The sequence below is a fragment of the Theropithecus gelada genome, chromosome 2 (assembly GCF_003255815.1).
Source record: "Theropithecus gelada isolate Dixy chromosome 2, Tgel_1.0, whole genome shotgun sequence".
Lineage (NCBI taxonomy): Eukaryota > Metazoa > Chordata > Mammalia > Primates > Cercopithecidae > Theropithecus > Theropithecus gelada.
The window spans coordinates 172,228,104-172,255,630 of NC_037669.1; the positions used below are offsets into that span (position 1 = coordinate 172,228,104).

Here is a 27,527-nt window from a genome sequence, read left to right on the forward strand (position 1 = left end):
ACATTTGCCACAATCTTTACAATTTCAAAAACATGAAGCTTTGTATCTTTCATGACCCGGTAAATCTCTGTGAGTATGAAATCTGAACTTTCTATCAAACTTCCTTCTCTATTACAAAATTTTAATCTATATCATTTCCCAGAGCCTCGGTTTAAAAGGCAAAACAAAACAAAACAAAAAAACCTATCAACCTATTTGGGCAACATAAATAAGTATGAAAACATATGGTTTTGGTCAAAGCACTTTCAACTCTATTTACAGAGTCTAGATTTTCGAACCTGACCTTCTTAAGGAAAACAGTTTAAAAGTAACTTAATACCAAAAGACACAGTACTTATGTAATAAAAAATTTATATACATAGACATCATACTAGTCCTATCTAAAATCAAAACTCAAGCTATCAGCCAAGTTAAACTTCCAGCAGTTCTAACAACACAGTCAATGTACTATCAGACTTAAGGTTTTAAAATGTCACTGTTAAACTATTATCAAGACAATATTTATACATGATAGTTTATAAATATTAATTCTGAAAATGATTTTCTCACACCAAAATTGCACAATTTCCTTAGTAAGTTATACATTTTATATTAAGAAAACAGTATTTTTCAATCAAAATTCCATTCAGACTTTACCTGTAACTTTTTTCTCATCATCATCATAGTTACTGGATGTTAAAAGCTGTCCAAAAATTAAAGCAGGAACATAAACTTTCTCTACCTTGTGTTCTACTACTGGAATGCCTTTTCCATTATTCCAAATGCTTATAATGTTAGATTCACTGTATTAAAAAAAAGAAAAAGAAAAGCAGAATTTAGAGCTTAAAATAGTAAAGATAAATTAATTCATTAAAAAGTAATCTAGAATAAACCTTAAAGATTATAAGATACTAGTCATTATCAATTGGAAGGCACTGATTCATCTCTCAAGAAAATACTCGCTGAGGACAAACATTTCTTTCCCTGAGTCATAACTAATAGAGAAGGATTATGAAGGAAATAAAGGCAAGAATGGAAAATTACAGACCTTAAATATCTCAGGATGACAAAAAAGGCAACATACTCATGAGAAAACTTAAAAAAAGGTTTCATCATGTTTAGCACACGGTACTGTAATTAAAATAGGCATTTTGTAAGTTAATTATCTTCATCACAATTTCAAAAAAAAAAAAAAATCAACATTTGGCATCCTCAACATAGCTAAGTCCATATGAGTATGAAACTGGAACTTGCTATCAAACTGTCTTATAAAATTTCAATCTATATCATTTCTCAGATCTGGTATTTATCTCTGTAATCTCTAAACAATTATTCAGAATTTTACAATTTGCTCCATTGATAATATTCAATAAAAATTAAGAATAAGAATATTGCATTTAATAGTTTACAAATAAATTTTCAAAAATAATTAGGCTAAAAAAAACATTGAAAATCTAAATATCCAATACTTATCAGTAGTTTAAAAAAATTAAGTGGATCTAGGTAAGTTAATAACGAAAGCTGTCTATAATATGTTGAATAAAGAGAAAGATATAAAATAGTATATATACTATGATTCCATTTGTTAAAAGAAGAAATGTCTACATATATAATTTAGCACGAGTATACAATATTTTTTTTAAGCTATAGTTTTAAAGTTTCAATTCTAAGTAAAGAATACTTAAGCTAGAGGAATATTTTGAACTCTGGTTAATATGCTTTCCACATTCGTTTTTGTTTTTGTTTGAGACAGAGTCTCACTCTGTCACCCAGGCTGGAGTGCAGTGGCACGATCTCAGCTCACTGCAACCTCTGCCTCCTGGGATCCAGCAATTCTCCTGTCTCAGTCTCCCAAGTAGTTGGGATTACAGGCGCGCACCACCACGAACGGCTAATTTTTGTATTTTTATTAGAAACGGTGTTTCACCACGTTGGCCAAGCTGGTCTCAAACTCCTCACCTCATGATCCACCCACCTTGGCCTCCCAAAGTGCTGGGATTACAGGCGTGAGCCACTGTGCCCAGCTTCCACATTTGTTTTTAGTCAGAGAGACATCCACAAATAAATTGTTTCAATACTATTATATTATTTAATAAATGTTAAGTTCCCTTGTAAGAAGTTGCTCTAACTTCTCTAACTTCTAGAAGAACTGTCCAAATTCTGTATGGCATACCTTGTATTTAATCTATCCTCATGGCTTTACAACCATGTTTTCCTTAAATTTTATCCCCACATCACAGAATACTATGGAGGAAAAGAAAGAGTAAGAGCTAGACTGTATTATATATCCTATATACTTTGCCCATTAGCTATTAAAATTTAACCTCTCCTCCACACAAGAAGTTTATGTGAACAAATGTACAAAGAAAAATAAAAATCTGCTATACAAAAATGTTAAAAAGAATGAAACTCAAAGGATACAAAAATGGACAGCAGATAAAACTGGATCAATTGGATAATCAGTGCAACAGCTCTTTTTCTCATTTAAATTTAGCTTTAAAATGACAATTAGAAATCTTACTGAAGCAAAAACTGCACTGCTGAAATAGCATTTATTTTAATCAAAATAATACTAATTTCCATAGTATATGTGGTAAAAAAAAAAAAAGTGACTATGGGACAAAATTCACAAGAGACAAAATGCTATAGTTAAAACTCAGAAATACAATATACAAATCAGCAACTTCTCACAAAATGCTTGCCTAATGCCAATTTTAGAAGTATATGAAATTCAATTAAAGGCAAGATTAAGACTCAATTTTTCATCAATGTTTCATAAATAACAAAAGAAATAAGAAAGGAGGGGTGAAAAAATATACTACCATCACCTTTTCTTCTTGGAATAGCTAAGGATTTTTGCTTATATTGAAATAAAATAATTTTCTACCAGAAGCAGTTAAAATGAGGTGGGAAATATGAAAAAAAATTGATACTTCATTGCCATTGAGAAAACAAATAAACTTATTTATAATTTTCCCTCTTATGCCTACACAAAAATGTTTGTTGATTAAAAACAGAGTATAAAATGGAGTGATAAAGGCACTAGAATTACTAGAATTATGTAGAATTACACTTTGTACAAAATCTGTAATGAACTGATAAGTAAAATAAACCAAGAGCCCTTATCCAGTCTACAGAGTTGTCTTACAGCTCACTTCTTCATTGTCTTTTTTTTTTTTTTTTTTTTAAGACAGGGTCTCGCTCTGTCACCCAGGCTGGAGTACAGTGGCACAATCATGGCTCACCGCAGCCTGACCTCCCAGGCTCAAGCAATCCTCCCACCTCAGCATGCTGAGTAGCTGGGACTACAAGCACGTGCCACTATGCCCAGATAATTTTGGGGTTTTTTTTTTGTTTTTTTTTTTTGGTAGAGACAGGTTTTCACCATGTTGCTCAGACTGGTCTCTAACTCCTGGGCTCAAGGGATCCGCCTGACAGCCTCCCAAAGTGCCAGGATTACAGGCGTGAGCTGCTGCACCTGGTTTAGCTCACTTCATCACTTTGTTATGATGGTATGCTATACACTATTTCTCAAATTTAATCTTATTGTATTAATGTGGCTAAAATATTTGGACTAATAAGGCTAGTACCACATAAAAGAACTAAACAATTTCAAATACGTTCATCAAGAGTGTATTTAAAGAAGGTTCTTTCTTTCTTAGTTTTCAATTAGAATTGTTCAATTTTGAAAACAATTCAAAAATATCAAACATTCAGTGTCTATTACTCCTTACTCTCCTAAAACATAATAAATGAAGAGAGAGATGATTTTTAACTGACAATTGCCTAAACAAGGAAAAGGAATCTTAACAGCCAAAATTTCCTTGAAACCATCTTAAACTTCTGTATAAGTTGTAATTTATGTCTTGTATGCCTTATATAACTTCTCAAGAACGCATTCATTATAGAAATAATACAAATTTTTTAAAAAAAAAGAATGGAGAAGAAAAATAAAGAATCCAACAGCATAGTTATATGGTAACATTTTCATATAAAATACAGTTAACTTCAAGGTATAACCAAATTATAGTTTTATTATACTACTAATCTTAACTGAAATTAGATTACTAATAGTAAGACTACACCTGAATTATTAGATTTTTATGTTTACTAGAGAAAAATCTTAAAATCATGCTAAATTACTAATGAAATTACAAACAATGAATGTAATATTTTACAAAAGGCATGCTGGCAAAAACAGGAGAAATATAACAGTTATGTTTCTCATGTAACACTACTATTTTTTATACACCTTCATCCTACAGAAAAAAATAATAAAAATCACCACAGTAATATAATTAGCTAAACAACTAGTTACACCAACAGTAGCTAATCTATTAAATCATGTCATAAATAATGGAAAACTCCAAACACCAATCATGAAAAGTAAATTTAAAGTATAACTGGAATCACACTAATGGCCCTTAGCCTTGAGTCCCAAAGAAAAGATAGGGTGACTACTCTAGCAGCTGAAATAGCATATATAGCATCAAAGAAAAATGGTCTCCAAGAGTCCTGACAGGGAAGTTCTTTGGAAGAAAAGACAATAAATGACACAGAAAAGAGGCAAAAATTACAAAGTCTCAAACAACAGGGAAACAAAAAAGTACTATCCATATACATTATTTGAGGAGTACTCATAAATTGGGGACTATCTGAATAAAACAGCATAAAAAATTAAACTTTAAATATACTTACGGATCAATAGAAACTTTAATACAAGTCATGTTCTTATCCCTCTGTTTATTGTCAGCAGCATTAACTACAAAATTAAACATCTCAATGAGTAATATACAAAATTATGTAAATAAATACATGGACACAACTTTATGTGCATCACTGCTTAATATAAACATCTACATATGGTAATAGTTAATGAAAATAAGTACCATTAACTTCTCATATAAAATCTTATTTTCTAAATAATATTCCTAAATTGTATTATCACATCAAATTACTGTTATGTTTTCCATCACAAAAAAGAGAAGGAAATGTTTTAGTATACATATTAATGAAAACAAATTAAGTCAGAGCAAACACCTGCATTTTACAACACCCAAATCCAGGTCTAAAAGTAAAAACTTTTGTTTAGTTATATTTTTTTCTTGGTAACAAGTAATTGCATTCTACTGACCTCTTTCAATAAACTAGTGACTTTATAGGCATATTGAATAGAAACCAGTTCATTTTTAGTTACCAAAAAAAGTGTTTAACACCCTTAGAAATCAAAATTCTGTATCCTAGGCACTATAACTGACAACATAAATATTTTTGCATTCATTAACCACTGCTTCAAGGAAATTTGAACACAATCATAGAAGAAATATGTTCCTGACAAACCCTTGTAATAAACTTAAAACAGTAAAATTATAATATGGAGGCAAGAGTAAAGGTATAAAATGTAACCCAGTTTTAATCTCTTACTTCTTCACCAAATACCAACAGAAGCAGCTCTGAGAGACCCATACAACTACACTAAGAAACCTCAAGCTGCACTGAGATGGCAGAGCAAGAGAATTTCTAGAGTGTCCTTGGTTAGAATATTTCCAAAGTACAAGCATTCCCTGGCAGTCAACTAGGCATTCACACAATTTAATTAACCATGTGATTTCGACAGGACAGAGAACATTTAGAGCAATGGTTATTAAACTTGGCTGCCCAACAGAAGTATCTGATTTGTTGGTGAAAAACATATTTACATATCCCAACTCAATGAATCTGCAAAATCAGTCCCTGTCATCTCCATATTCAAGATGCCCCCAGGTAACTGTGATGCTAGCAAATCTCGGAAGACTACACATACAGGAGTACAGACCAAATATGGGATTACAAACACAACACACTGATTTCATAGATGAAGAAAATGAAACAAAGATGAAACAGAGATAAACACTACAGATCATGGTATAAATTTTCTGAAGATCATTTATATTCAGAAGGATAAAAGCCAGAGATATACCCTTCAAGTTTATAATGGTTAAGTCTGGCTTTATATATAAAAGGACATTATGATGATATTAATAGAAATATGCATTAAATCCTAAGCAAGTACTCACCCAAAATTTCATCAAAGATCTTGTATAAACCTGGCACAAAGGTAACCTCTCTGCAATTCATTCCTACATCTTCATCATACACCCACATGAACTGTATTGAAAAATTCAAAAATAGTTTTTTACTCGATAAATCCTTAACATCAATTTTTCATAGTATAATCCACATCCAGTCATTTACACTATATGAATACTTAGATCTGCGAAGTAGAAAAACATATACAACTTCAGTTAATAGTCAACTTCACTATTCATATTAAATTAACCTCAAAATTGAGAAATTGTTCATTTTGTATCAAGTTCATATTATTATACATAAAGTCAGCTTTCTTTTTTTTTTTTCTTTTTTTTTGAGACAGAGTCTTGCACTGTCGCCCAGGCTGGAGTGCAGTGGCACGATCTCGGCTCACTGCAAGTTCTGCCTCCCGGATTCATGCCATTCTCCTGCCTCAGCCTCCCGAGTAGCTGGGACTACAGGTGCCTGCCACCATGACTGGCTAATTTTTTGTATTTTTAGTAGAGACGGGGTTTCACCGTGTTAGCCAGGATAGTCTCGATCTCCTGACCTCGTGATCCACCCGCCTCGGCCTCCCAAAGTGCTGGGATTACAGGTGTGAGCCACTGCGCCTGGCCTTAAAGTCAGTTTTAATGTAAGACATCAATAATTATTAGAAACAGAATTAAATAGTTGAAAAAATAAAAACATTGCTTTTCATAAATAATGGAAAATTCATGCTTTATTTTTTTTTTATAATACAGGGAGCGAGTAAAATAATACGAACAAAGCAAGACTTTGGAGTCAGAGAGATCTACTTTGAATCCCAGTTCTTACTAGTCTCAACTAGTCATGTTGGCCAGGCTGGTCTTCAACTCCTGACCTTAGGTGATCCATCTGCCTCAGCCTCCCAAAGTGCTGGGATTACAGGCGTGAGCCACTGTGCCCGGGCTCTTGTGATGGTTTTTATCCCCAGAAAGAAGTAAATACATTTCTACTTCTAGATCTTTCACCCTACTTTGACCATGACTATAGATAGGTGAAATTACAGATTTCCAAAGCATGTAATTACAATTTTATCAACATTAAAAAGTAGATATAGATGCACATCTCCTAATTTCAATCAATTTTAGCAATAATTACCTGCGTCAATGGCTCCACTGACCCAATATATGTATCAGGACGAAGAAGAATGTGTTCAAGTTGTGTCTTCTTCTGATACACTCTCTCAACAGACAACTTCTTTGAAGAATCATTTTTGTTGGCAGTTTCTGACTCTTCTTTTTTTGCAGCATTGTTCTGATCAAAAAGAGTCTAAAATTAACCAAAAAATCAAATTTAAATAACCTACCAAGGGGTAAACAATGAGTATGGACACACGACATGGGTTTTCTTTTTTAATGGCAAAATTATCTTTCAGACCCACTGATTTTTTAAATCCTAAAGAAAACACAAGTCTGTTACTGACAGTCTGGCTCTTATTATACAACATGAACCTGTAGTTTTGACTGAGCCCAAAACATGGGTATAGTCACCAGAATCACTAGAGCAGTCTCTAGCAATACAAAATTACAAACATTTCCCAATTCTATAAGATATCAAGTTTGTTTGTTTTGTTTTTGAGACAGTCTTGCTCTGTCGTCCAGGTTGGAGTGCAATGGTGTGATCTTGGCTCACTGCAGCCTCTGCCTCCCAGTTTCAAGTGATTCTCCCACCTCAGCCTCCTGAGTAGCTGGGACTACAGATGCGCACCACTATGCTCAGCTAGTTGGGTTTTTTTGTTTGTTTTTGTTTTGTATTTTTAGTAAAGACAAGGTTTCACCATGTTGGCCAGGCTGGTCTTGAACTTCTGACCTCAGGTGATCAGCCAGCCTTGGCCTCCCAAAGTGCTAGGATTACAGGCGTGAGCCACCATGCCTGGCCTCAAGTTAATCTTTCTGGTCTTCAAAACCTTGAGTTCTGGTGAGGTTACAGAATCACAATGACTGAACCTTGCTAGGTACAGGAGCCCCAGAAGCTTCCAGGTGTAAGCTCTCCACCATTAAGTTACTGAAGACTACGGTACAAACAAATATGACCTACGCAAAATATTAACCTATGTAGTTAATAAACACTGATATGACTGAAAATATAATAGCTTATAAAATCTTCAAATTTCACACATTTGTAGATCATGCCAATAATTCCTCACATATCAGCTCCGGGTGCCCCAGTACTGACCCCAGTTTCTCTACCAGTTTCAAGGAGGCACAGGTTGGTGCCTAATTCTAAATTCTAATTCTAAACATTCCTACAGCAGATGAGGATGTCAAATGAAATTTCCAAGGTCTACAAATTTCCTTGTCTTCTTAAGAGCAGCAGAGAATATACTTCTCTCCTTCTGGGATTCTTTAATGCTGACAAATATGACATCCCACTAAAAAGATATGATGGCCTATTTTTTCAGAGTCAAAAAATAACGCAATGAGAATTAAAATATCTTCATAGGCCTTCAAATTTTAGTAGAAATTAAAGAAACAGAATACAGACAATAGAAGATACAGAGATTTTGTGCATTTAAACAAGCAGTACGCAATTTTAATTCCTCTTTAAAGTTTTTCTTTTTAAAAACTTTATCATTAAGCATGTTTAAAAATCAAAAACATGACCTCTGAAAAGTCTAAACCAAGAATTTAATATATCCTGAGGAAACTCAAACATTAATTATAATTTCACAATGCAGTAAGTTTTATATAAAATTAAAGATTTAATAATAGTTCAAAATAAAAGTATTAAAAATAACTCATTCTAGATTTTAAACTACGTTCTTATACATTCCTACATTTATAAGTTTTTCCATTAACACTGCTCAAAGACAATTAAAAATAGCTTTGCATAAAAGCAAATAATTCCGTTTCACAAAGTTTTCACATTCCACTTCTGCAAAAGTTAGATGATGAACTAGCTGGCCAGAAAGATGAACTTTATTTTTTAAATACCAGATAGTCTTCAAATTTCTAATCATATTCCTTGCATTTTATAAAGAAATCGTTGATTGGTAAAAATGAACTTACGTTTAGGGGCCAGGCACAGTGTTGTTAATTTATAGAAATGATTCTAACAATAAAATCACAATTTATTTTTTAATGGAGCCTCAAAATAGTTAGAACAAAGATCATAATCATTAAAATCACACTGTAAGAAAGTACTCAAAGAAGACGGATGATATGGAATCAAAGGTAGGTAACATTTTACCATTAACTTAGAACTGCTATTTTAAGTCTGCAATTATTGACATAAAGGTTGAGGACACATGATAACCATACAAGTAAAAGCTTTCCTATTCCAGGCTACTCTTCCAAAACCAACCCCATCACAAAGAAAATATTTTCAAGATGAGACTCAACCAGAGGCTCATGTCTATCTAATTTGTATGAACTAAGCTGAACTAAAGGGCGCACAGGGATTAAAAAACAAAACAAAACAAAACAAAAAAAGAACCAAAAAAAAAAAAAAAACCAGGAGTAAAGCCTTACCTCATGCTTTCTTCAAGAATTTACAACTTTTTCCATACTTCCTTACTTATAATCACCACCTCTTCCTCCCTGCATCTCTTCCCAAATGGATATATTACAAAAAAAGTTTGAAAGCTTGAACCCACCAAATCTCTATCAAGTTCAAAGACTTGCCGTTCTTGCTAAGATAATGTCTAAAAAAACAGATAACGTTTGAGTGTGGTCAGCCAGACGGCAAAATAAGAAACCCCAGGCCTTTCTTTCCCCATGAAGACATGGATTCAACAATAACATATAATCCAACTGCCTTTGTGATACATTCCAGCACCCCAGGTGAGCATAAAATAGCATCAAAGCTCACGTCCTCCCTCCTATCTGCCCCAGCAAGGCAAGATTGAGAAAAACATGACAACAGCAACTTTCACCTTCTCCCTGGGGAGGAGCAGAAGAGGAATATACCTCCAATGGAACAGTTGGGGGCAGTGCTACCCTACAAACCTCTTGACTGAATCTAAGTACTGACATTGAACAGGGTGCCAGGTTGAGGGTCACTGAGAACAAAGGCAATCAAAGTTTAGCATCAGACTCTGCAGTATCAGAAACAGACACAAGGTGGAGCTCCAGTACTGTAGTTTACTATAGCACCAGCGGCCACAAGTAAAGCAGACACACACTCCAGAGAGAGCAAACACAGACAGACGCAAACCTCTTCAATTAAGAAATTCCATGCACAAACCTAAAGAGGATGCATCCCCATAAAAGATTTGTGAGGTCTCAGGATTCCCTAGCTAGATAAACTGGATGAAGAAAGTCTTCCCAGTATGAAACCAGACTGCAAAGACTGGAGAGTTAGCTAAGCCTTCAAATGCCAAAGCCCTAACAGAAAATAACAATACAAAGAAACAAGGAAATATGGCCGATTCAATGTAAAAAATTAAATTGCAGCCAGGCGCAGTGGCTCACACCTGTAATCCTAGCACTTTGGGAGGCTGATGCAGGCAGATCCCTTGGGCCCAGAGCTCAGAACCAGTCTGAGTAACATGGCCAAATCTCTCTACCAAAACAAAACAAAACAAAAAAAATTAGCCAGGTGTGGTAGTGCACACTTGTAGTCCCAGCTACTTGGGAGGCTGCAACAGGAGGATTGCCTCAGCCCAGAAGGTCGAGGCTGCAGTAAGCCATCAGCACACGACTGTACTCCAGCCTGGGTGACAGAGCAAGAGCCTGTCTCAAAAAAATAATAAGTAAATCACCACAAATTGAGCCTAAAGAAATGGAAATATAGTCATACAAAGAATTCAAATTAACTGCCAAAGGATGCTTAATGAAATAAATGAGTACAGATGGACAAACAAAAACTCGGTGTAACAATGCATAAACAAAAAGAAAAAAAAATCAACAAAGATAAAAACTATGATGAAGTAGCCAACATTATTTCTGGAACGGAAGCATACAGTAAATGAATTGAAAATACACTAGAGGGATATCACAGTAGACTTGAGTAGGCAGAATTTTTTTAAATCAGCAAATTTGAAGACAGGACTTTCAAAACTGCCAAGGGAAAGGAGAAAAAAGGCAAAGGAATGAATAAACACAAAAAGAGCTTAAAGAACTTATGGGCCACTATCATCAGAACAACATATACATTATGTAAGTCTCAAAGGAGAAGAAAGGGAGAAATGGGGAAAGAGCCTATTTGAAGAAATAATAGCTGAAAACTTTCCAAATCTGAGGACATAAATGGACATACAAATTAAAGAAGCTCAAAGAACTCCAACAAGGATAAATCTAAAGAAAACTACACCAAGACACATCATAATTACACTGACAAAAGTCATAGACAGAGAGAGAATCTTGAAAGCAGCAACAAAAAAGTGAATCATCAAGTACAAAGGAGCTTCTGTTCGATTACTAGCCAATTTCTCAGCAGAAACCTTGCAAGGTAGAAGGGATTGGAAGAATAATATCTGAAGTACTGAACAGAAAAAAAAAAAAACACTGCCAACCAAGAACATTGTATCTAGCTAAAGTGCCCTTCAAAAATGTAGTAGAAATTAAGACTTTCTCAGATAAACAAATGCTGGGACAGTTCATCACCACTAGGTTTGCCCAACAAGAAATGATAAAGGGAGTCCCTTAAAGCAAAATGATAAAAAATAGCAACACAGTAACACAAAAATACTTAACTCCCTGGTAAAGTCCAAGGAGACTTCAAAAAGTTCCTGGAAAAATGGAATCAAAAGATAAAAAGAAAAAATATAAATTTTATTTCTCAACAGAAGCTCCCTAAAGGTCAAGACACTTTTATAAGTGATGATATCAGCCATTTAGCACATCTCTAAAGACCAAGGGTCTTGGCAATTTATGCCAATGCAGTCTTTTCACATTATCAACTGAAAAAAAAATAGGTGCCTTTTAAAGATTTAAGATTAGTAAACAAAACAAACAAACAAAAAAAACTCAGAAGGGGCGAAATCAAGACTATAAGATAGATGCCTAATTATTTATCAACAAAAATCTCATAAAATTGCTCTTGTTTGATGAAAGGAATGAGCAGGCGTACTGTCATGATGGAGAAAGACTTTGGTGAAGCTTTCCTGGGGATTTTTCTGCTAAAACTTTACCTTTCTCAAAACACTCTCATAATAAGCAGATGTTATCATTCTTTGGCCCTTCATAAAGTCAACAAGCAAAATGCCTTGAGCATCCTAAAAAACTGTTGTCAAGACCTTTGCTCTTGACCTGTCTTCTTTTGCTTTGATTGGACCACTTCCACCTCTTAACAGCCATTGCTTTGATTGTGTTTTGTCTTCAGGATTATGCTGGTAAAGCCCTGTTTCATCTCCTGTTACAATTCTTTGAAGAAATTCGTCAGGATTTGATCCCATTTGTTTAAAATTTCCATTAAAAACTTTGCTCTTGTCTGCAGCTGATCTAGGCACAATGGTTTTGGCACCCATTGAGTGGAAAGTCTGAATCTTTAATTTTTCATAAAGAATTGTGGAAGCTGAACCAACTAAGACATCTATGGTGTTGGCTATTGTTTCTGCTGTTAATCATTGGTCCTCTTCAATAAGGGCATGAACACGATTAATCTTTTCCTCACAAATTGATGCAGATGGTCTGCTGCTGCAGGCTTCATCTTTAACATCATCTCATCTCTTCTTAAAAGAAGTTATCCATTTGTAAACTGCTCATTTATTTGAGACATTGGCTCTGTAAACATACTGTAAATCAATGATTTCACCATTTTTCCACCTAAGCTTCTTCGTAAACTTGATGTTTGTTCTTGCTTCAATTTTAGCATAATTCATATTGCTCTGATAAGGGCTCTTTTCCAAATGATGTCTTATCCTTCCTAGTACCTCAAACTAGATTTTGTTCAGAAATGTTATAACAAGTTAGTAGAAGTTTATTTTGATACAAAAAAATTTTGAAATCCATGCATAATTTTCTCATAATACACATTTTCCATGAACTTTTTGAAGACTATTTGTATATAAACAAATATGACATCTTCTAGTATTGTAATGCAGTAATACAGATCACTTAAATATGGTATAGAATTTTTAAAGCATAAAAAATAATTATACATCGGTGTTAAAATATACACAATATAAAAAGAGGTAAAGTGTCATCAAAAACAAAGCAGGGGAGGGCAGAGGTGAAAAAAGGAAGACTTTTCATACGTAATTGAAGTTACTAATTTAAAATCTAGTTTTATCACTTGAAGATATGTTATGTAAATTGCAAGGTAAAGTCAGGGAAAATATCTGTAGAACACACACAAAGAGAAATTAGAAGAAAATCAAAACATGTCACTAAAAAAAAAAAAATCAATGAAACACAAAAGAAGGCAGCAAGGGAGGAAAGATGGACAAAAAAGCTATAAGACATACAAAAACAATAATCAAAATGGCAATAATGAGTCCATGTCAATAATTATTTCAAATGTGAATTGGGCCAGGTATGGTGGCTCACATCTGTAATTCCAGCACTTTGGGAGACCAAGGTGGGCAGATCACTTGAGGTCAGGAGTTAGAGACCAGCATGGCCAATATGGTAAAACACTATCTCTACTAAAAATACAAAAATTAGCCAGTTGTGGTGGCAGGCACCTGTAATCCCAGCTACTCGGGAGGCTGAGGCAGAAGAATCACTTGAACCTGAAGCAGAGGTTGCAGTGAGCCAAGATTGTGCCACTGTACTCCAGCCTGGACAACAGAGGGAGATTCCATCTAGAAAAAAAAAAAGGTTAAGTGCCCCAAATAAAACACATAGATTAGCCAATGGAATAAAAAAATAAGATCCAACTATAGGTTGTCTACAAGACACCTGCTTCAGATCCAAAGATGCACAAAGCCTACAAATAAAGGATGGAAAAAGATATTCCATAAAACTGGAATCTGAAGAGAGTGGCTGTACTTATATCAGACAACATAGACTTTAAGACAAAAACTGTCACAAGAGACAGAATAGGACATTATATAATGATAAAAGGGTCAATTCACCAGTAAGATATGCATCTAACATTACAGTTCCCAAATTTATGAGCAAACACTGACAGAAGTGAAGGGGGAGAGAGAACAACACAATAATAGTAGGAGACTTCACTAGCCCACTTTCGGTTATGGATAGAACAACCACACAGAAGATCAATAAGGACGCAAAGAACTTGAACAACACTATAGACCAATTGGACCTAACAGACATACCAATGAACAACAGCAGAATACACATTCTTTTCAATTGCACATGGAACATTCTCCAACATAGACCACGTTACGTGACAAAACAAGTCTTAACAAACTTAAGAAGACTGTAATCATGTAAGGTGTATTTTCTATCAACAATGGCACTAAACTAGAAATCAACAGTAGAAGGAAAACAGTAAAATCCACAAAAAAGTGGAAGTTAAACAACTCACTCTTACACAACCAATGGGTCAAAGATGAAATCACAAGGGAATTTAGAAAATATCAGGAGACAAATGAAAACAAAAACACAATACACCAATATTTATGTAATGCGGCTAAAACAGCATTACACTTAACATTAACAATAAAGATCTCGAATTAACAACCTAACTTTAGACCCTTTCAAAGAACTAGGAAAAGAGAAACTAAACCAAATTAATGAAGGCAAATAAAGTTTAAAACAAAGATAAATAAAATAGAGAATAGAAAAACAATGAGAAAAAAAAAATCAATGAAACCAAGAGTTTGTTTTTTGAAAAAATTAACAAAACTGACAAACCCTTAGCTAGATTATGTAAGAAAAAAAGAGATAATCAAATAACTAAATCAAAAATGAAAGGGGACATCATAATTGATGTCACAGAAATAAAAAAGATTATAAAAGACTTACATGAACACATATATGGCAACAGATTAGATAATCTAGAAGAAATGAATACATTCCAAACATATAATCTAGCAAGATTGAATCATGAGTACATGAACACATATATGGCAACAGATTAGATAATCTAGAAGAAATGAATACATTCCAAACATATAATCTACCAAGATTGAATCATGAGTAAATAATCTGAACAGCCCTATAACAAATAAGGATATGAAGCAGTAATCAAAAACTTCCCAACAAAGAAAATCCCAGGACCAGATGGCTTCACTTGAAAATTCTACCAAATAATCAAAGAATTAACTCTTGAAACTCTTACTAAAAAAATGAAGGGCAGAGAACACTTCCAGAATCATTCTATGAAGCCAGCATTTCTCTGATATAAAAACTAGAAGACAGAACAAGAGGACTACGGAACAATACCCCTGACGAAGACTGATGCAAAAATCTCCCCCAAAATACTAGCAAACTCAATACAATAGCACTTTTTTTTTAAGAGAGGGTCTCATTTTGTTGCACAGGCTGGAGTGCAGTGGCATGATGATGGCTCACTGCAGCCTCAACCTCCCAGGCTCAAGTGATTCTCCCACCTCAGCACACCCACCCTCCTCCTCAATACCTCACAACCCCTGCCCCAAGCAGCTAGTACTACAACTGTGCGCCACCACACTTGGCTAATTTTAGAATTTTTTCTGGAGACAAGGTTTTACCATATTGCCCAGGATGGTCTTAAACTCCTGGCCTCAAGCGATTCTCCTGCACTGGCCTCCCAAAGTGCTGGGATTACAGGCATGAGCCACCATGCCTGACCCAACAGCACATTAAAAGGATTACACACAATAAGCAAATAGGATTTATACTTGAAATGCAACAGTGTTTCCAAATATAAAAACGAATCATTGTACTATACCATATTAACAAAATGAAGGGCAAAAACCACATTATCATCTCAACTGATGCACAAAAAGCATCTGACGAAATTCAATATACTTTCCTGATAAAAACACATAACAAACTAGAAATAGAAAACACCTCAATATAATAAAAGCGATACACAAAAAGCCAACAGCTAATAGCACACATACTGGTGAAAGACTAAAAACTTTTCCTCTAAGATCAGGAGGAACAAGGCAAGGATGCTCAAGCTTGCCAATATTCAAGATAGTATTAGAGGTCCTAGTCAGAGCAATTAAGACAAGAAAAGGAAATAAAAGGCATACAAATTAGAAAAGAAGTAGAATTATGCTCAAAAATGGCATAATCTTATAGTAGATAACCCAAAAGATTCCACAGAAAAACTATTACAACTAATAAATGATTTCAGCAAGTTGCAGGATACAAAAATTAGTTATGTTTTCATGCAGTAACCATGACCAATCAAAAAAGGAAATTATGAAAACAATCCCATTTACTATAGCCTCAAAAAGGATAAACTACCACAGAGTAAACTTAACCAAGGAGGTGAGAATAACAACAAAATACAAAACACTGTTAAAAGAAATGAAAAAAAGATACCAATAAATGGAAGGGCATTCCATTCTCATGATTTGAAAAACTTAAAATATTGTTAAAATGTCCAAACTATCCAAAGTGATCTACAGATTCAATGCCATTCCTACCAAAATCCCAATGGTATTTTTTGCAGAAATACAAAAAAAGAAAAATTCTAAAATTCATATGGAATCTCAAGAGGATCCATACAGCTAAATCAGTCTTTAATCAGAAGAATAAAGCTAAAGGCCTCACACCTCCTGATTTGAAAACCTGATTTTACTACAGAACAACAGAAATCTAAAACAGTGTGGCACTGGCATATAGACAGAAATAAACCCTTACATAAAAGGCCAAATGATTTTTCACAAGAATGCCAAGACTACACATTGGGGAAAGGACAGTCTCTTCAACAAATGGTGCTGGGAAAACTAGATAACAAGCAAAAAGAATGAAGTTGAACTCTCATGCCACATACAAAAATTAACATAGATTAAAGACCTAAAAGTAATACCTAAAACTATAAAACTCCTAGAAGGAAACATAAAGGAAAAGCTTTGAGACATTGGATTTGGCAATGCTTTCATGGATATGGCACCAAAAGCACAGACAACAAAAGCAAAAATAGATGAACAGGACATCAAACTTAAAAATTTCTGTGCACCAAAGAAAACAACTGACAGAGTGAAAAGGCAACATATGGAATCGAGAAAATATCTGTAAACCATAAAGGGTTAATATCCAAACTAGATAAGGAGCTTCTATAACTCAACAACAATAACAAAATAACCCCATTCAAATGGATAAAGGATTTCAATAGACAATTCTCCAAATAAGACTTGCAAATGGTCAACAGCATATGAAAAGATAATCAACATTCCTAATAAGAGAAATGCAAATCAAAACCACAATAAGGTATCACCTCACACCTATTAAGACAGCCATCAGAAAATAAGTGTTGGTAAGGATGTGGAGAAACTGGTACATTTCTACACTGTTGGTGAGAATATAAAATCCTAGAAAAATGCTATAACCATTATGGAAATAGTATGGAGGTTCCTCAAGAAATCAAAAATAGAATTACTATATGATCCAGCAATCCCACTTTTGGGTATATATCCAAAAGAATTCAAAGCAAAATCTCAAAGAGATATTTGCACACCCATGTTCATCATGGGTATTATTCATAATAGCCGAGAGGCAAGGCAACCCAAATGTCCACTGATGTATGAATGGATTTTTTAAATGTGGTATATAGATACAATGGAGTATTACGCAGCCTCAAAAAACACGGAAATCCTGTCATGTGCTATAAAATGGATGAACCTCAAGGATATTATGCTAAACAACAAAATAAGCCAGTCACAAAGAACAAATATTGTATGATTACAATCATATAAAGTATCTACAGTAATCAAAATCATAGAAACAGTGGTTAACCAAGGGCTGGGGGGAGTGGGAATTAGTGTTTAGTAGATATAGTTTGTTTTGGAAAATGAAATACTTCTAGAGATCTGTTGCTTAACAATGTGAATATATTTAACACTAGTGAACTCTACACTTAATAGCTAAGATAGTAAATTTAATGTTATATGTTTTTTACAACAAAAAAATTGAATATGTGAAATGTAGCTGACTTTGTCTAATACTATTAATAATTTTCTCTAGGAAGAACATAGAAATACTGTAAAATGAGTGTGATGAATGTGTGACAATGTATTTTTTTCTAAATATCATATAACAAGTATTGAGGAAAGAAAAAGAGATACTATTCTATTTAAAGTCAGGAAAAGCATTAAAGGATACATATTATTTATAGAATACAATGGAAATCATTTGCAGATATTTCAAATCTACTCCCAATTACAGTATCAAACAACTTATGAAATCTGACATAGGGCATGGTGCCAAATACCTGTAGTCCCAGATACTCTGGAGTCTGAAACCGAGGATCAATCCCCTGAGCCCAAGAATTTGAGACCAGCCTGAGTGATAGCAAGCCTCCATCAGAAAAATAAACAAATAAATAAAAAACAAAAACCCTTAATACAAACCCTTAAACTTGGACGTTTCAATGAGTAAATAAGTTTATAATTACTATACTAAAAATAATTTGTGTTAATCTTTTATTGCTCTTTTATAGAAAATTTATATTAGTAAAGATAAGTATTTTTAAATTCGTTTATCAAAATGGCATTGTTTAGTGAACACTATAAAAGAGTATATATAAAACATGAGCCCATTTTTGTCAGAAAAAAATTATGCATAATATATGCATGCGTAGGAAAAAAATGTGAAATACGCCCAACAGAGTATCAATAAAAATTATCTATAGAGTAGAAATACATGCCATTTTTATCTTTTTTACACGTTTTCTAATTTCCTACAATGAATGCATAAACAAATATGTTAAAGGCTTATTAACCCATACATGTGAAAACATAATTAAGCTAGAATACAACTGAAGGTTTCTTTTCCTAGAGGCAATGTTTATACCTACTTATTACTTCTGCAACCCCAACTTTCTCACTAGAGGCTATGCAAAAACAAAATCAAAATACACAAATAAGATTGGCAGCCTTGGCAGAGTAGAAAGTAGAAACTAACACTAGAATTCAATTTGTCTTTTATGTTCCCATTCTCAACAAATGGTAATTTACATTGCTCACTGGCTCACTAGTGGCAAATACAGGTGGTTCTCCCCTGAGACTTTCATAAGTTTTTACAACAGAAACCAGAAATAATAGTCTCTTTCAACTCCTGTTTATCAGCAAAAAGTTGTCCCCTGAGCAATGTCCAGGATACTAAAAATCAAAATCTAGGGTAAGGGGAACAAGGGCAACTTACCCAGTTAATAAGATGATCCCATCCCTAGAACAGGTATGCATATTTAATACAAACCACCTTTGGCCTTAGAAGAGAGAAGCTAAATGAGAAACCTATTCTGCACCTTCTCCCTTGCTGTTATCATCACTATCTCTATCTCTTAAAAAACAAGTCACCCCTGGGTAGCTCTTCAGTTTTAACACTTTTGCTGACAATATTCAGAAAAGAGAACAGGAAATTGCCTTGATCCACCACAAACTAGCAAACTCATATCTGCATGTTTGTAAAAGCACCTCAACTCCACAGATGATAAAAGAGAGTGATGTATATTTGACACAAGTAGGTTAACAGAATTATGCTCACTTTAGACCCAGCAGAGTCTTTTGATTTTACCTTTTCTTATTCTTTTATGTTCATAGTAACAAGATATCATGTTCTATAGCAATTGCTCCCAGTACTCCACATTGAATAAAAATTGACAACATGCCTTTAAAAATAATAATTTACTGGCCGGGCACACTGGATCACCCCTGTAATCCCAGCATTTTGGGAGGCCGAGGCAGGCAGATCACGAGGTCAGGAGATGGAGACCATCCTGGCTATCACGGAGAAACCTCGTCTCTACTAAAAAATACAAAAAATTAGCCAGGCATGGTGGCAGGCGTCTGTAGTCCCAGCTACTCAGGAGGCTGAGGCAGGAGAATGGCGTGAACCCGGGAGGTGGAGCTTGCAGTGAGCAAAGACAGTGCCCCTGCACTCCAGCCTGGGCGACAGAGCTAGACTCCATCTCAAAAAAAGAAAAACAATAATAAGAATAATAATTTACCAAGAGCATTTTGAATAAATTTGCATTGAGACTAAATAAAACAATTGAAAACTTGTTATTTAAGTTTATTTGTAATTTATTTCCCTGCCTTAATTTATGTGAACAAATTACCAAACTACTTATAGTAATAAATAATGCCAGCATCCAATTACATTGGAATCTAAAAAATCAAGGCTACATTTTCATTCTCATAAAGAGAATAAAAATGTAAAATAATCACCATATTAAGATAAATTTCCTACACATATCTAAAAGTTGTTTTAATTCTATTCTTTTTCATTTATAACTATGATAACATTATTGACGTTTTCTGAATTTCAAAAGTCAGCTGCCAAATTAAACAAAGCATTTGGGGAAAATTTAAAATTGTAACAAAAATATCAAAACAAATATACAGACTATATATTTTAAATATTAACCTACCTTTCAGCACTTTTGCAATATTGCTAATGCCTAATAAAAATACAGATTTAATACTAATCAAAGATTTGATCTTTTTCAAGAACATTTCTCAATCATCAGAAGAAAATGGAAAACATTGCAGTAAAACTTCCTAGTTTTCAGAACGACTATACACCAAGATCATTCTGCAAAACAAACGATTCTTCAATGGACAGAGTTGTCACCTGAAATATAGCAATTTGGCAGAGCACCTACAGTTTCTGTTTTTCTGAGGGAGAATGAATTGCTGACAAAGAGGGTAAAGGAGATGGTTTGCCAGTTGGTACTAAAAAAGAACTGAGCCACTCATTCACATAATCGACACGGAAAGCTCTCCATCACCAGGCCAACAAGAGTGGAAGTGGGGGCTGGCAGCCTAGCAACAAGCCCCTTCTTTTACCTTCTTCTGTACAATCCCCTCAGACTTAACACTAACCTTTTATAACATCCCCTCTCTCTTTTCTCCCTCAAGGCTGCCATCCCATGATGTTCATTCTAACCATATTTCACCTACATGTAAATGGAAAGACCATGTTATCTACCCACCATTAATGAAGCAAAAAGCAACAAATTGTCCCCCGTCTTATGCTCCTTCAGAAATACCCTTCTAAACAAAGGGGCAAGGAAGAGATAAGAGATACTTAAGACAGTAACAAATGCTTAGACTTCTGCTATGAAAATAAATAGGCTTTCTTTATAATAAAGGGAATGAAAATACTTATCACTGGATTAAAAAAGAAGGGAGAATGTATGTGTGAACCCATCTGGGAGCTACTATGTGCCAAGCACTACGATAATCTTAATTAATCTTTATACAGTATCTCCATGAAATAGACACTGTTATAATTCCCTTTGTACAGATATGAGATAACTAAGGTCGGGATAAGTGTTTTCCCAAAGCTAACAAAACTAGTACTTGAAAAAGGTGAATTATGAAACTAGATGATCTGATTTCACAGCCCATACTCTTAGCATTATGCTATACTAGATACGCATATTCTGAAAAAGGAAATATACTCCTTAACTTTTTGTATGTAAGTAAAAGTAAAAAGATAGGTATATCCCAGATGTCTCCTTATTCTGTCATATCAGACTATAAGATATGTTGTTTTGTCTTTCAATGCTTTTAAAGTTGAAGGCTATGTAAATGTTAAGAACACTGAGTCTGGTTTAAATTCCACCTGAGCCTTAACCATGTGCCTAAGAATTTGTTACCTAATCTCTAAACCTGTTTTCTTCTCTGCAAATAGGAACAACTATAGCTACTTCAACTTTTCATTAAAATGGGGTTCCATATGTGTTAATATTTTTAAAAATTCAAGAAGTTTATTTTTTAAAGTATACTCAGTCAAATGCAATTGTTGCCACCATCTAAACAACAAATCTGGGATTACAGGTGAACATACTTCTATTCAGAAAAATTAAGTTTATTTAAAAAGTGCCTAAATACTGCTATATCATGCACTTGAGAATGTATCTAAAAAACACTGCTACTTAAACACTTGTTCTACTAATGACAGAAGACTTTTTAGGAAGTCAGTATGTCAGTTATCCAATTTGTTAATAACTGAGACTGGATTATGTATCCAGATCTTTGTTCAACACTATAAAGGATATAAACAAGGAAAATACATGCTCTCTTAACTTCAGAAGTTTGTAATATTGTTAAGGCAAAGTTATCATGCATGAAAGTTACATAAAAAATAAAGACTTCTGTTTTATGATTCATGAGAGTAACAAACATTCAATGAAAGAAAAAGATGAGTATAAACTGGAAAATAATAATGTGATGAGGCTCTGAGCTAGCCCTGAAGAGCAGTTAAGATTGAGACTAGTAAAGAGAAGTGAAAGAGTAATTCTGGATGGAAGGTAAATATGTAAAGACAAAGTGACAAAAACCAGCATAACTTGTACAGGGGACAGTGAAGAGATAAATCTAACTATGGAGACTGTAATAAATAAATTTCATTGGAAAGGGCACATAGTTTATGAAAAGCTCAGCAATTTAGACAACCACTAAAGCAAGGTTCTTAAAACAAATCTTTAAACAATATTTAAATACATAGTCATGTTTAATTAGAGATATTCACAGTCCAAAAAATATAAGTTACGTATTTCAAAAAAATTTTACTTTTGAGAAAACTACAATATTTGTGGCTCTACAGTTTTTCAAAAAGAGACTTAACTGTTAGAGATAAATACTGAAATATTTACAGAGAAAGTGGTAACATTCTAGGATTTGCTCTGCTTCAAAAGAATGAGAAGGGATAAAGTGGGTGGTCTTAGATTGACAATTTTTTTTTTCTTTTTTTTTATGAGACAAGAGTTTCGCTCTTGATGCCCAGGCTCGAGTGCAATGACATGAGCTCAGCTCACTGCAACCTCCGCCTCCCAGGTTCAAGCGATTCTCCTGCCTCAGCCTCCCGAGTGGCTGGGATTACAGGCATGCACAACCAGCCCGGCTAATTTTGTATTTTTAGTAGAGACAGGGTTTTTCCATGTGGGTCAGGCTGGTCTTGAACTTCTGACCTCAGGTGATCTGCTTGCCTCGGCCTCCCAAAGTTCTGGGATTACAGGCGTGAGCCACCGCACCCAGCAGGTTGATAATTACTGAAGCTTAAGGCTAAATAGAAGGAAGCCTGTTATACTATTCTGGTTACCACTTTTTGAGATGCTTAACATTTTCCATTACAATTTTTTTTTAATCTACCAAGTTAGAATATTGTTGGGAAAAGGATCAAGTCATATAACTATATTCTAATATTTCCACAAATGTATTTGCTACAATCAATTATGATACAAGACTGACAGAATGAACCAGACTATTACTGTCTAGTAATCAAAGCTTTACAAAGAATTAATTCAAAAAACCCTGCTGGCTTAAGAGAAGCCTTTGTAACTGCTATACATTTTAAATCAAAATAACTTTGCCATGTTTGTATTTTTTACTTTTTTTAATTATAAAAAATTCTGGTTGAGATACTACTACAAATTAAACACAAACCAAATGAATTATTTTTTTTTTTTTGAGACGGAGTCTCGCTCTGTCACCCAGGCTGGACTGCAGTGGCCGGATCTCAGCTCACTGCAAGCTCCGCCTCCCGGGTTCACGCCATTCTCCGGCTTCAGCCTCCCGAGTAGCTGGGACTACAGGCGCCCGCCACCTCGCCCGGCTAGTTTTTTGTATTTCTTAATAGAGACGGGGTTTCACCGTGTTAGCCAGGATGGTCTCGATCTCCTGACCTCGTGATCCGCCCGTCTCGGCCTCCCAAAGTGCTGGGATTACAGGCTTGAGCCACCGCGCCCGGCCTAAATGAATTATTAAAAGAAATTAATGCCAGTCCTAAAACCACTTGGCTTTGTGGTTTCAGATATTGAAAGGTAAATTTTCAAGCAATGACAACATTAACAACACATGCTGGCATGCATCCCAACAGCAGTTAATATCAGCAACACATGGCATACAACCCTCCACCCAGAAGAAAGAAATCAGGGGCTAATTCTATTTTTATTTCTTCCTGTTATCCACAAGCAGGTGGCAACATAACACTAGCTTCAATAAAGCAGACGAAGTTACCTTTCTCAAAATAGATGACCACTGCAATAAAGCCCCAATTCGTGCACAGGAAAAATTAATTTGCTTTTACCCTAGCTAAAAGATATTTTATGTAAAATCAACTGCAATTATTATTTGAGTGTGCATTTCTTGAAGTTCACCAATAACAACATTCATTAAGCCCAGCACTGTGCTACATACGTTATCTCATTTCATTCTCAATGCAACCTTATTTGACAGATTAAAAAAAACAGGCTTAGAAAGGTAAAGTTCCTTGGGAAAAGTCCAACTAAATGTGTTGGAGAGACAGTATCTGAACCTACATCAGCCTGATGTCAAAGCCCATAACTACCTCACTATATTGCCTCCCATAAAATCAAATCAGTCTATGATCAATCATGTATATTATGGACATAAAGATGCTCATATAACCTAACTGAAATTTAGAGTAAGCATCAACTCTTAAAGAAGATTTATAGGAGTGATTATCTTTTTAATAAACTTCTAATTCCTTAAGATATACTCTATAAATAAAAGACTAAGTGATCTTCACTTCTCTTTATTTTACTGCATTTCCCATATTTTCCATAATCCACTTTATAATGAAAATTCCTTTAATCAATAAGTCAATTTCAGTTTCAAATGGATTTTTCTATGTTGAATGAGATCCTCCAAGTTTTGCTAAATTTATTAGCAATGAGTTTCCTATGGAGCTTGAAAGAAATAAATTGTTATTTAATTATCTACAAAATTATACAACAGGAAATTAAAGTACTGCTATCAAATGTTAAAGCCAACAATCTACTATGGAGCAAAACGTTTACTGTTATAGAACCAGAGGTCTTCAGAACAAACACCGATCAGGCCTCAACACTTCCAAGTAGTGAATGAGAACTTACAATACCATTTGGCTGTCTCAGTCAGTTCTCCGATGTCTGATTTTAGTGACAGGTAAAAGCCATTAATTCTGAAAGTCATTCTTTTGCATGTATCTGTCCATCTCCTCCTTCCTCTCACATACCCTCTTACTGCAAGTCCACATGGACCACTTAGTATCTGACATTTTCTCTCCTGGCTCTAGTCCCTTCATACTTTCATTCTACATAACTGGAGTAATATACAACATTCAGAGAATTGCAACAATAAAAGCCTGGCAAGTTATTTTGCAATGTACTCTGGCACGCAAACATAAGTGATGAAAATGTTTTGCTGCTGTCACTAACACCCTTTTTATAAGAAGCAGTTATCAATATAGCACAAAGTGCTACTCAACTCACCTAAACCTCACCCAAACAAAGAGAAAATGAATTAAGTAACAAAAATGCCTATATGAAAGCTTCCTTGAGGTATTTAAAACACGAAAGGGGGAACAGACCGTCAAAAGTCCAGAAAAATGTAACATTTTTTACTTTTCTCCGAAATACCTAGATTTTCTGTATAGGAAATGACCCTGGTCTGAACTCCACGCTGAGCAAGTGAAACGCCGGTGAATTATCGATCTGTCGTGGGAATCCGGTCTCCCTTCCTCCTTCCGCTGCAGCTACTTCTACTTCCCAGCAGGAACTGAGCGTCGAAATCCTTTAACTCCAAGACTAAGCACTTCAGTTACCTCTCCGGGACACCCATTCAGCCCCCACCCCGTTACACCTGCGATGCTGACGTAGGCAAGCACTTCTTTTAATAATCTCACCCTGACAGAGTGAAGACCTACAGTATTAACTGCTGTGAAAGTCATCCCAACTGCGCTCTCAACTGAATGAGACTTTCCAAATCGAAGTGCAAGTTGCTGTAGAAGCCCCAGTGCATTCTTCTTTTGAGAGATTAAAGCCCCAGAAAGGGCTGCATTTAAAATACACACACACCCCTTTTCCCAGGGTTTTCTTAAACTACATTTGGAGAAAATGCTGCCCCACACAGACACACTTGCATTATCACCTTCCCCACCATTTCAGGCCCGGCTGTCCCGGAAGAGTCTGGTCAAAAGGAAAAGAGAGGAAGCGGGGGCTGTATGTTACGTTCGCGATTTTGTCCCCCCAGAGTTTCAAGTACACATTACGCTCTGGCAGTCAGGGCTTCCAGAGAGGCACAGAGAAAAAAGAAAGAAAAGGCGCGGGGAGCCGGCTGGAGGATTCTGCAAGCACAGGCCCCGATGGAGCGCCCGTTCCGCAGATGGGATTTCCCTCCCTTTCCCCTCCCCCGCCCGTTCGGACCCGCGGAATTCCGCCCCCGCCGCGAGCCCGGAACAATGCAGCCGCCCATCCAGGGGACCCGTCACTTACCACCCAGGTCAGTGCACCGTTGCCGCCGCCCACGCCGGCTCCCGCGCCGCAGCCACCCGACTTGGCCATGGCGAGTGCCTCCAGCTCACAGGCCCCGAGGCCGCAGCCGCCGCTCCCGCCTCCCTGCGGGCCGCTAGGCCCCGCCGCTCCGCACCCACCGCTCCACTCGCCGCACTCCTAGCCGCGCCGACCCCCGCGCCCCATCGCGAAGACCCGGAGCGGACGTCCAGCCGAGCCCGCTGAGGAGGCCGCGCCGCCGGCTGCCCTCAAACTCGAGGCGCGGCGTCCGCGTCGCCCGGGCCTAGCGTGGCGGCTGGGGAAGAGAAAGCAGGGAGCGACCGGCGACCGCCGAGCGGCGGCGCTGCCTTCTCGCCCGCCCGCGGGCGCCGCTGCAGGCCGGGCTGAAGCCCAGGCGTGCGAGCCGCGAGGGCGGCCGGGGAGCCGGAGGCGCTCGGACGTGGCGAGGACGCAGAGGTGCCTTGTCCTTCTCACACTCCGCGAAGGCCAGCCGCTCGAGTCGCCAGAGTAGTCGTCTCGGTCGCCGCCGCTGTTTCAAAGGCCACCTTAGCCTCCCTGCAGCCCCGGTTTCCTCACACACACACACCGAGAGGGACAATAAACAGAGCCGCCGCCGCCGCCACGGTCACCTCCCTCTTGTCCGGCATAACACCGCACACACACATTTGCACACCGGGGAGAGAGGGAGGGCGCGGCGGCCGCCCCCGCTGTCAGTCAGCGCCATGCCGTCCAATCGGGGCCTTGTCGCCACAGCCTCTCGACCAATCCCAAAATTCCAAGCCCCCTGGAGGGGCGGGACCCGAGGGGAAAACGTCATTGCGGGTAGCAACCGAAAGGAAGACTTGGGGTTTTTGTTTGTGTGTGTGTCTGTGGGTTTTCCATTTGAAGGGAGAGCAGGGGCTGCTGTCAAGGGTCAATTGAGGGCGGCAAAGGGAAAGGGTCGAATTGGCCTCGGGTCGATTGTAATCCTCCAAGCGTGCTGTTTACTCTGAGATCTAACCGGGAAGCCGAAGCGTTTCTTTGCCTGGGGCCTCTAAGGATGAGGATGGGGGCGGGGGTGGGAGTGGGCGTGGGGGTGGCAGGAAGCAGCCGGGGGCCGTCCCAAAGGGAAATTATTTTTAAAGAGCGGTTGTAAACCGCAGGCAAGACGTTGTAGACCACTGGTGCAAGGAGGCCCCGTGACCCGGTCTCCCCAAGGGCCTAAG

At 36.5% G+C, this 27,527-nt stretch overlaps 1 protein-coding gene across 2 annotated transcripts in view; it reads right to left on the bottom strand.

Moving 5' to 3' along the window:
* TOP2B (DNA topoisomerase II beta) overlaps positions 1–27,009 on the bottom strand; it is a 67,722-nt gene extending 40,713 nt beyond the window's left edge. The window contains exons 1-5 of one of the 2 annotated variants that reach the window (XM_025374721.1): positions 26,305–27,009; positions 7,171–7,326; positions 6,036–6,126; positions 4,678–4,741; positions 637–782 (exon numbers count right to left, since the gene is read on the bottom strand). In XM_025374721.1, coding sequence (XP_025230506.1) covers positions 637–782; positions 4,678–4,741; positions 6,036–6,126; positions 7,171–7,326; positions 26,305–26,373 — 526 coding nt within the window. In that variant the 5' untranslated portion in view covers positions 26,374–27,009. Of the gene's footprint in view, positions 1–636; positions 783–4,677; positions 4,742–6,035; positions 6,127–7,170; positions 7,342–26,304 lie in introns of both variants that reach the window. The other variant, XM_025374722.1, reaches the window with a different exon arrangement.
* Between the last annotated feature and the right edge of the window lie 518 nt (positions 27,010–27,527).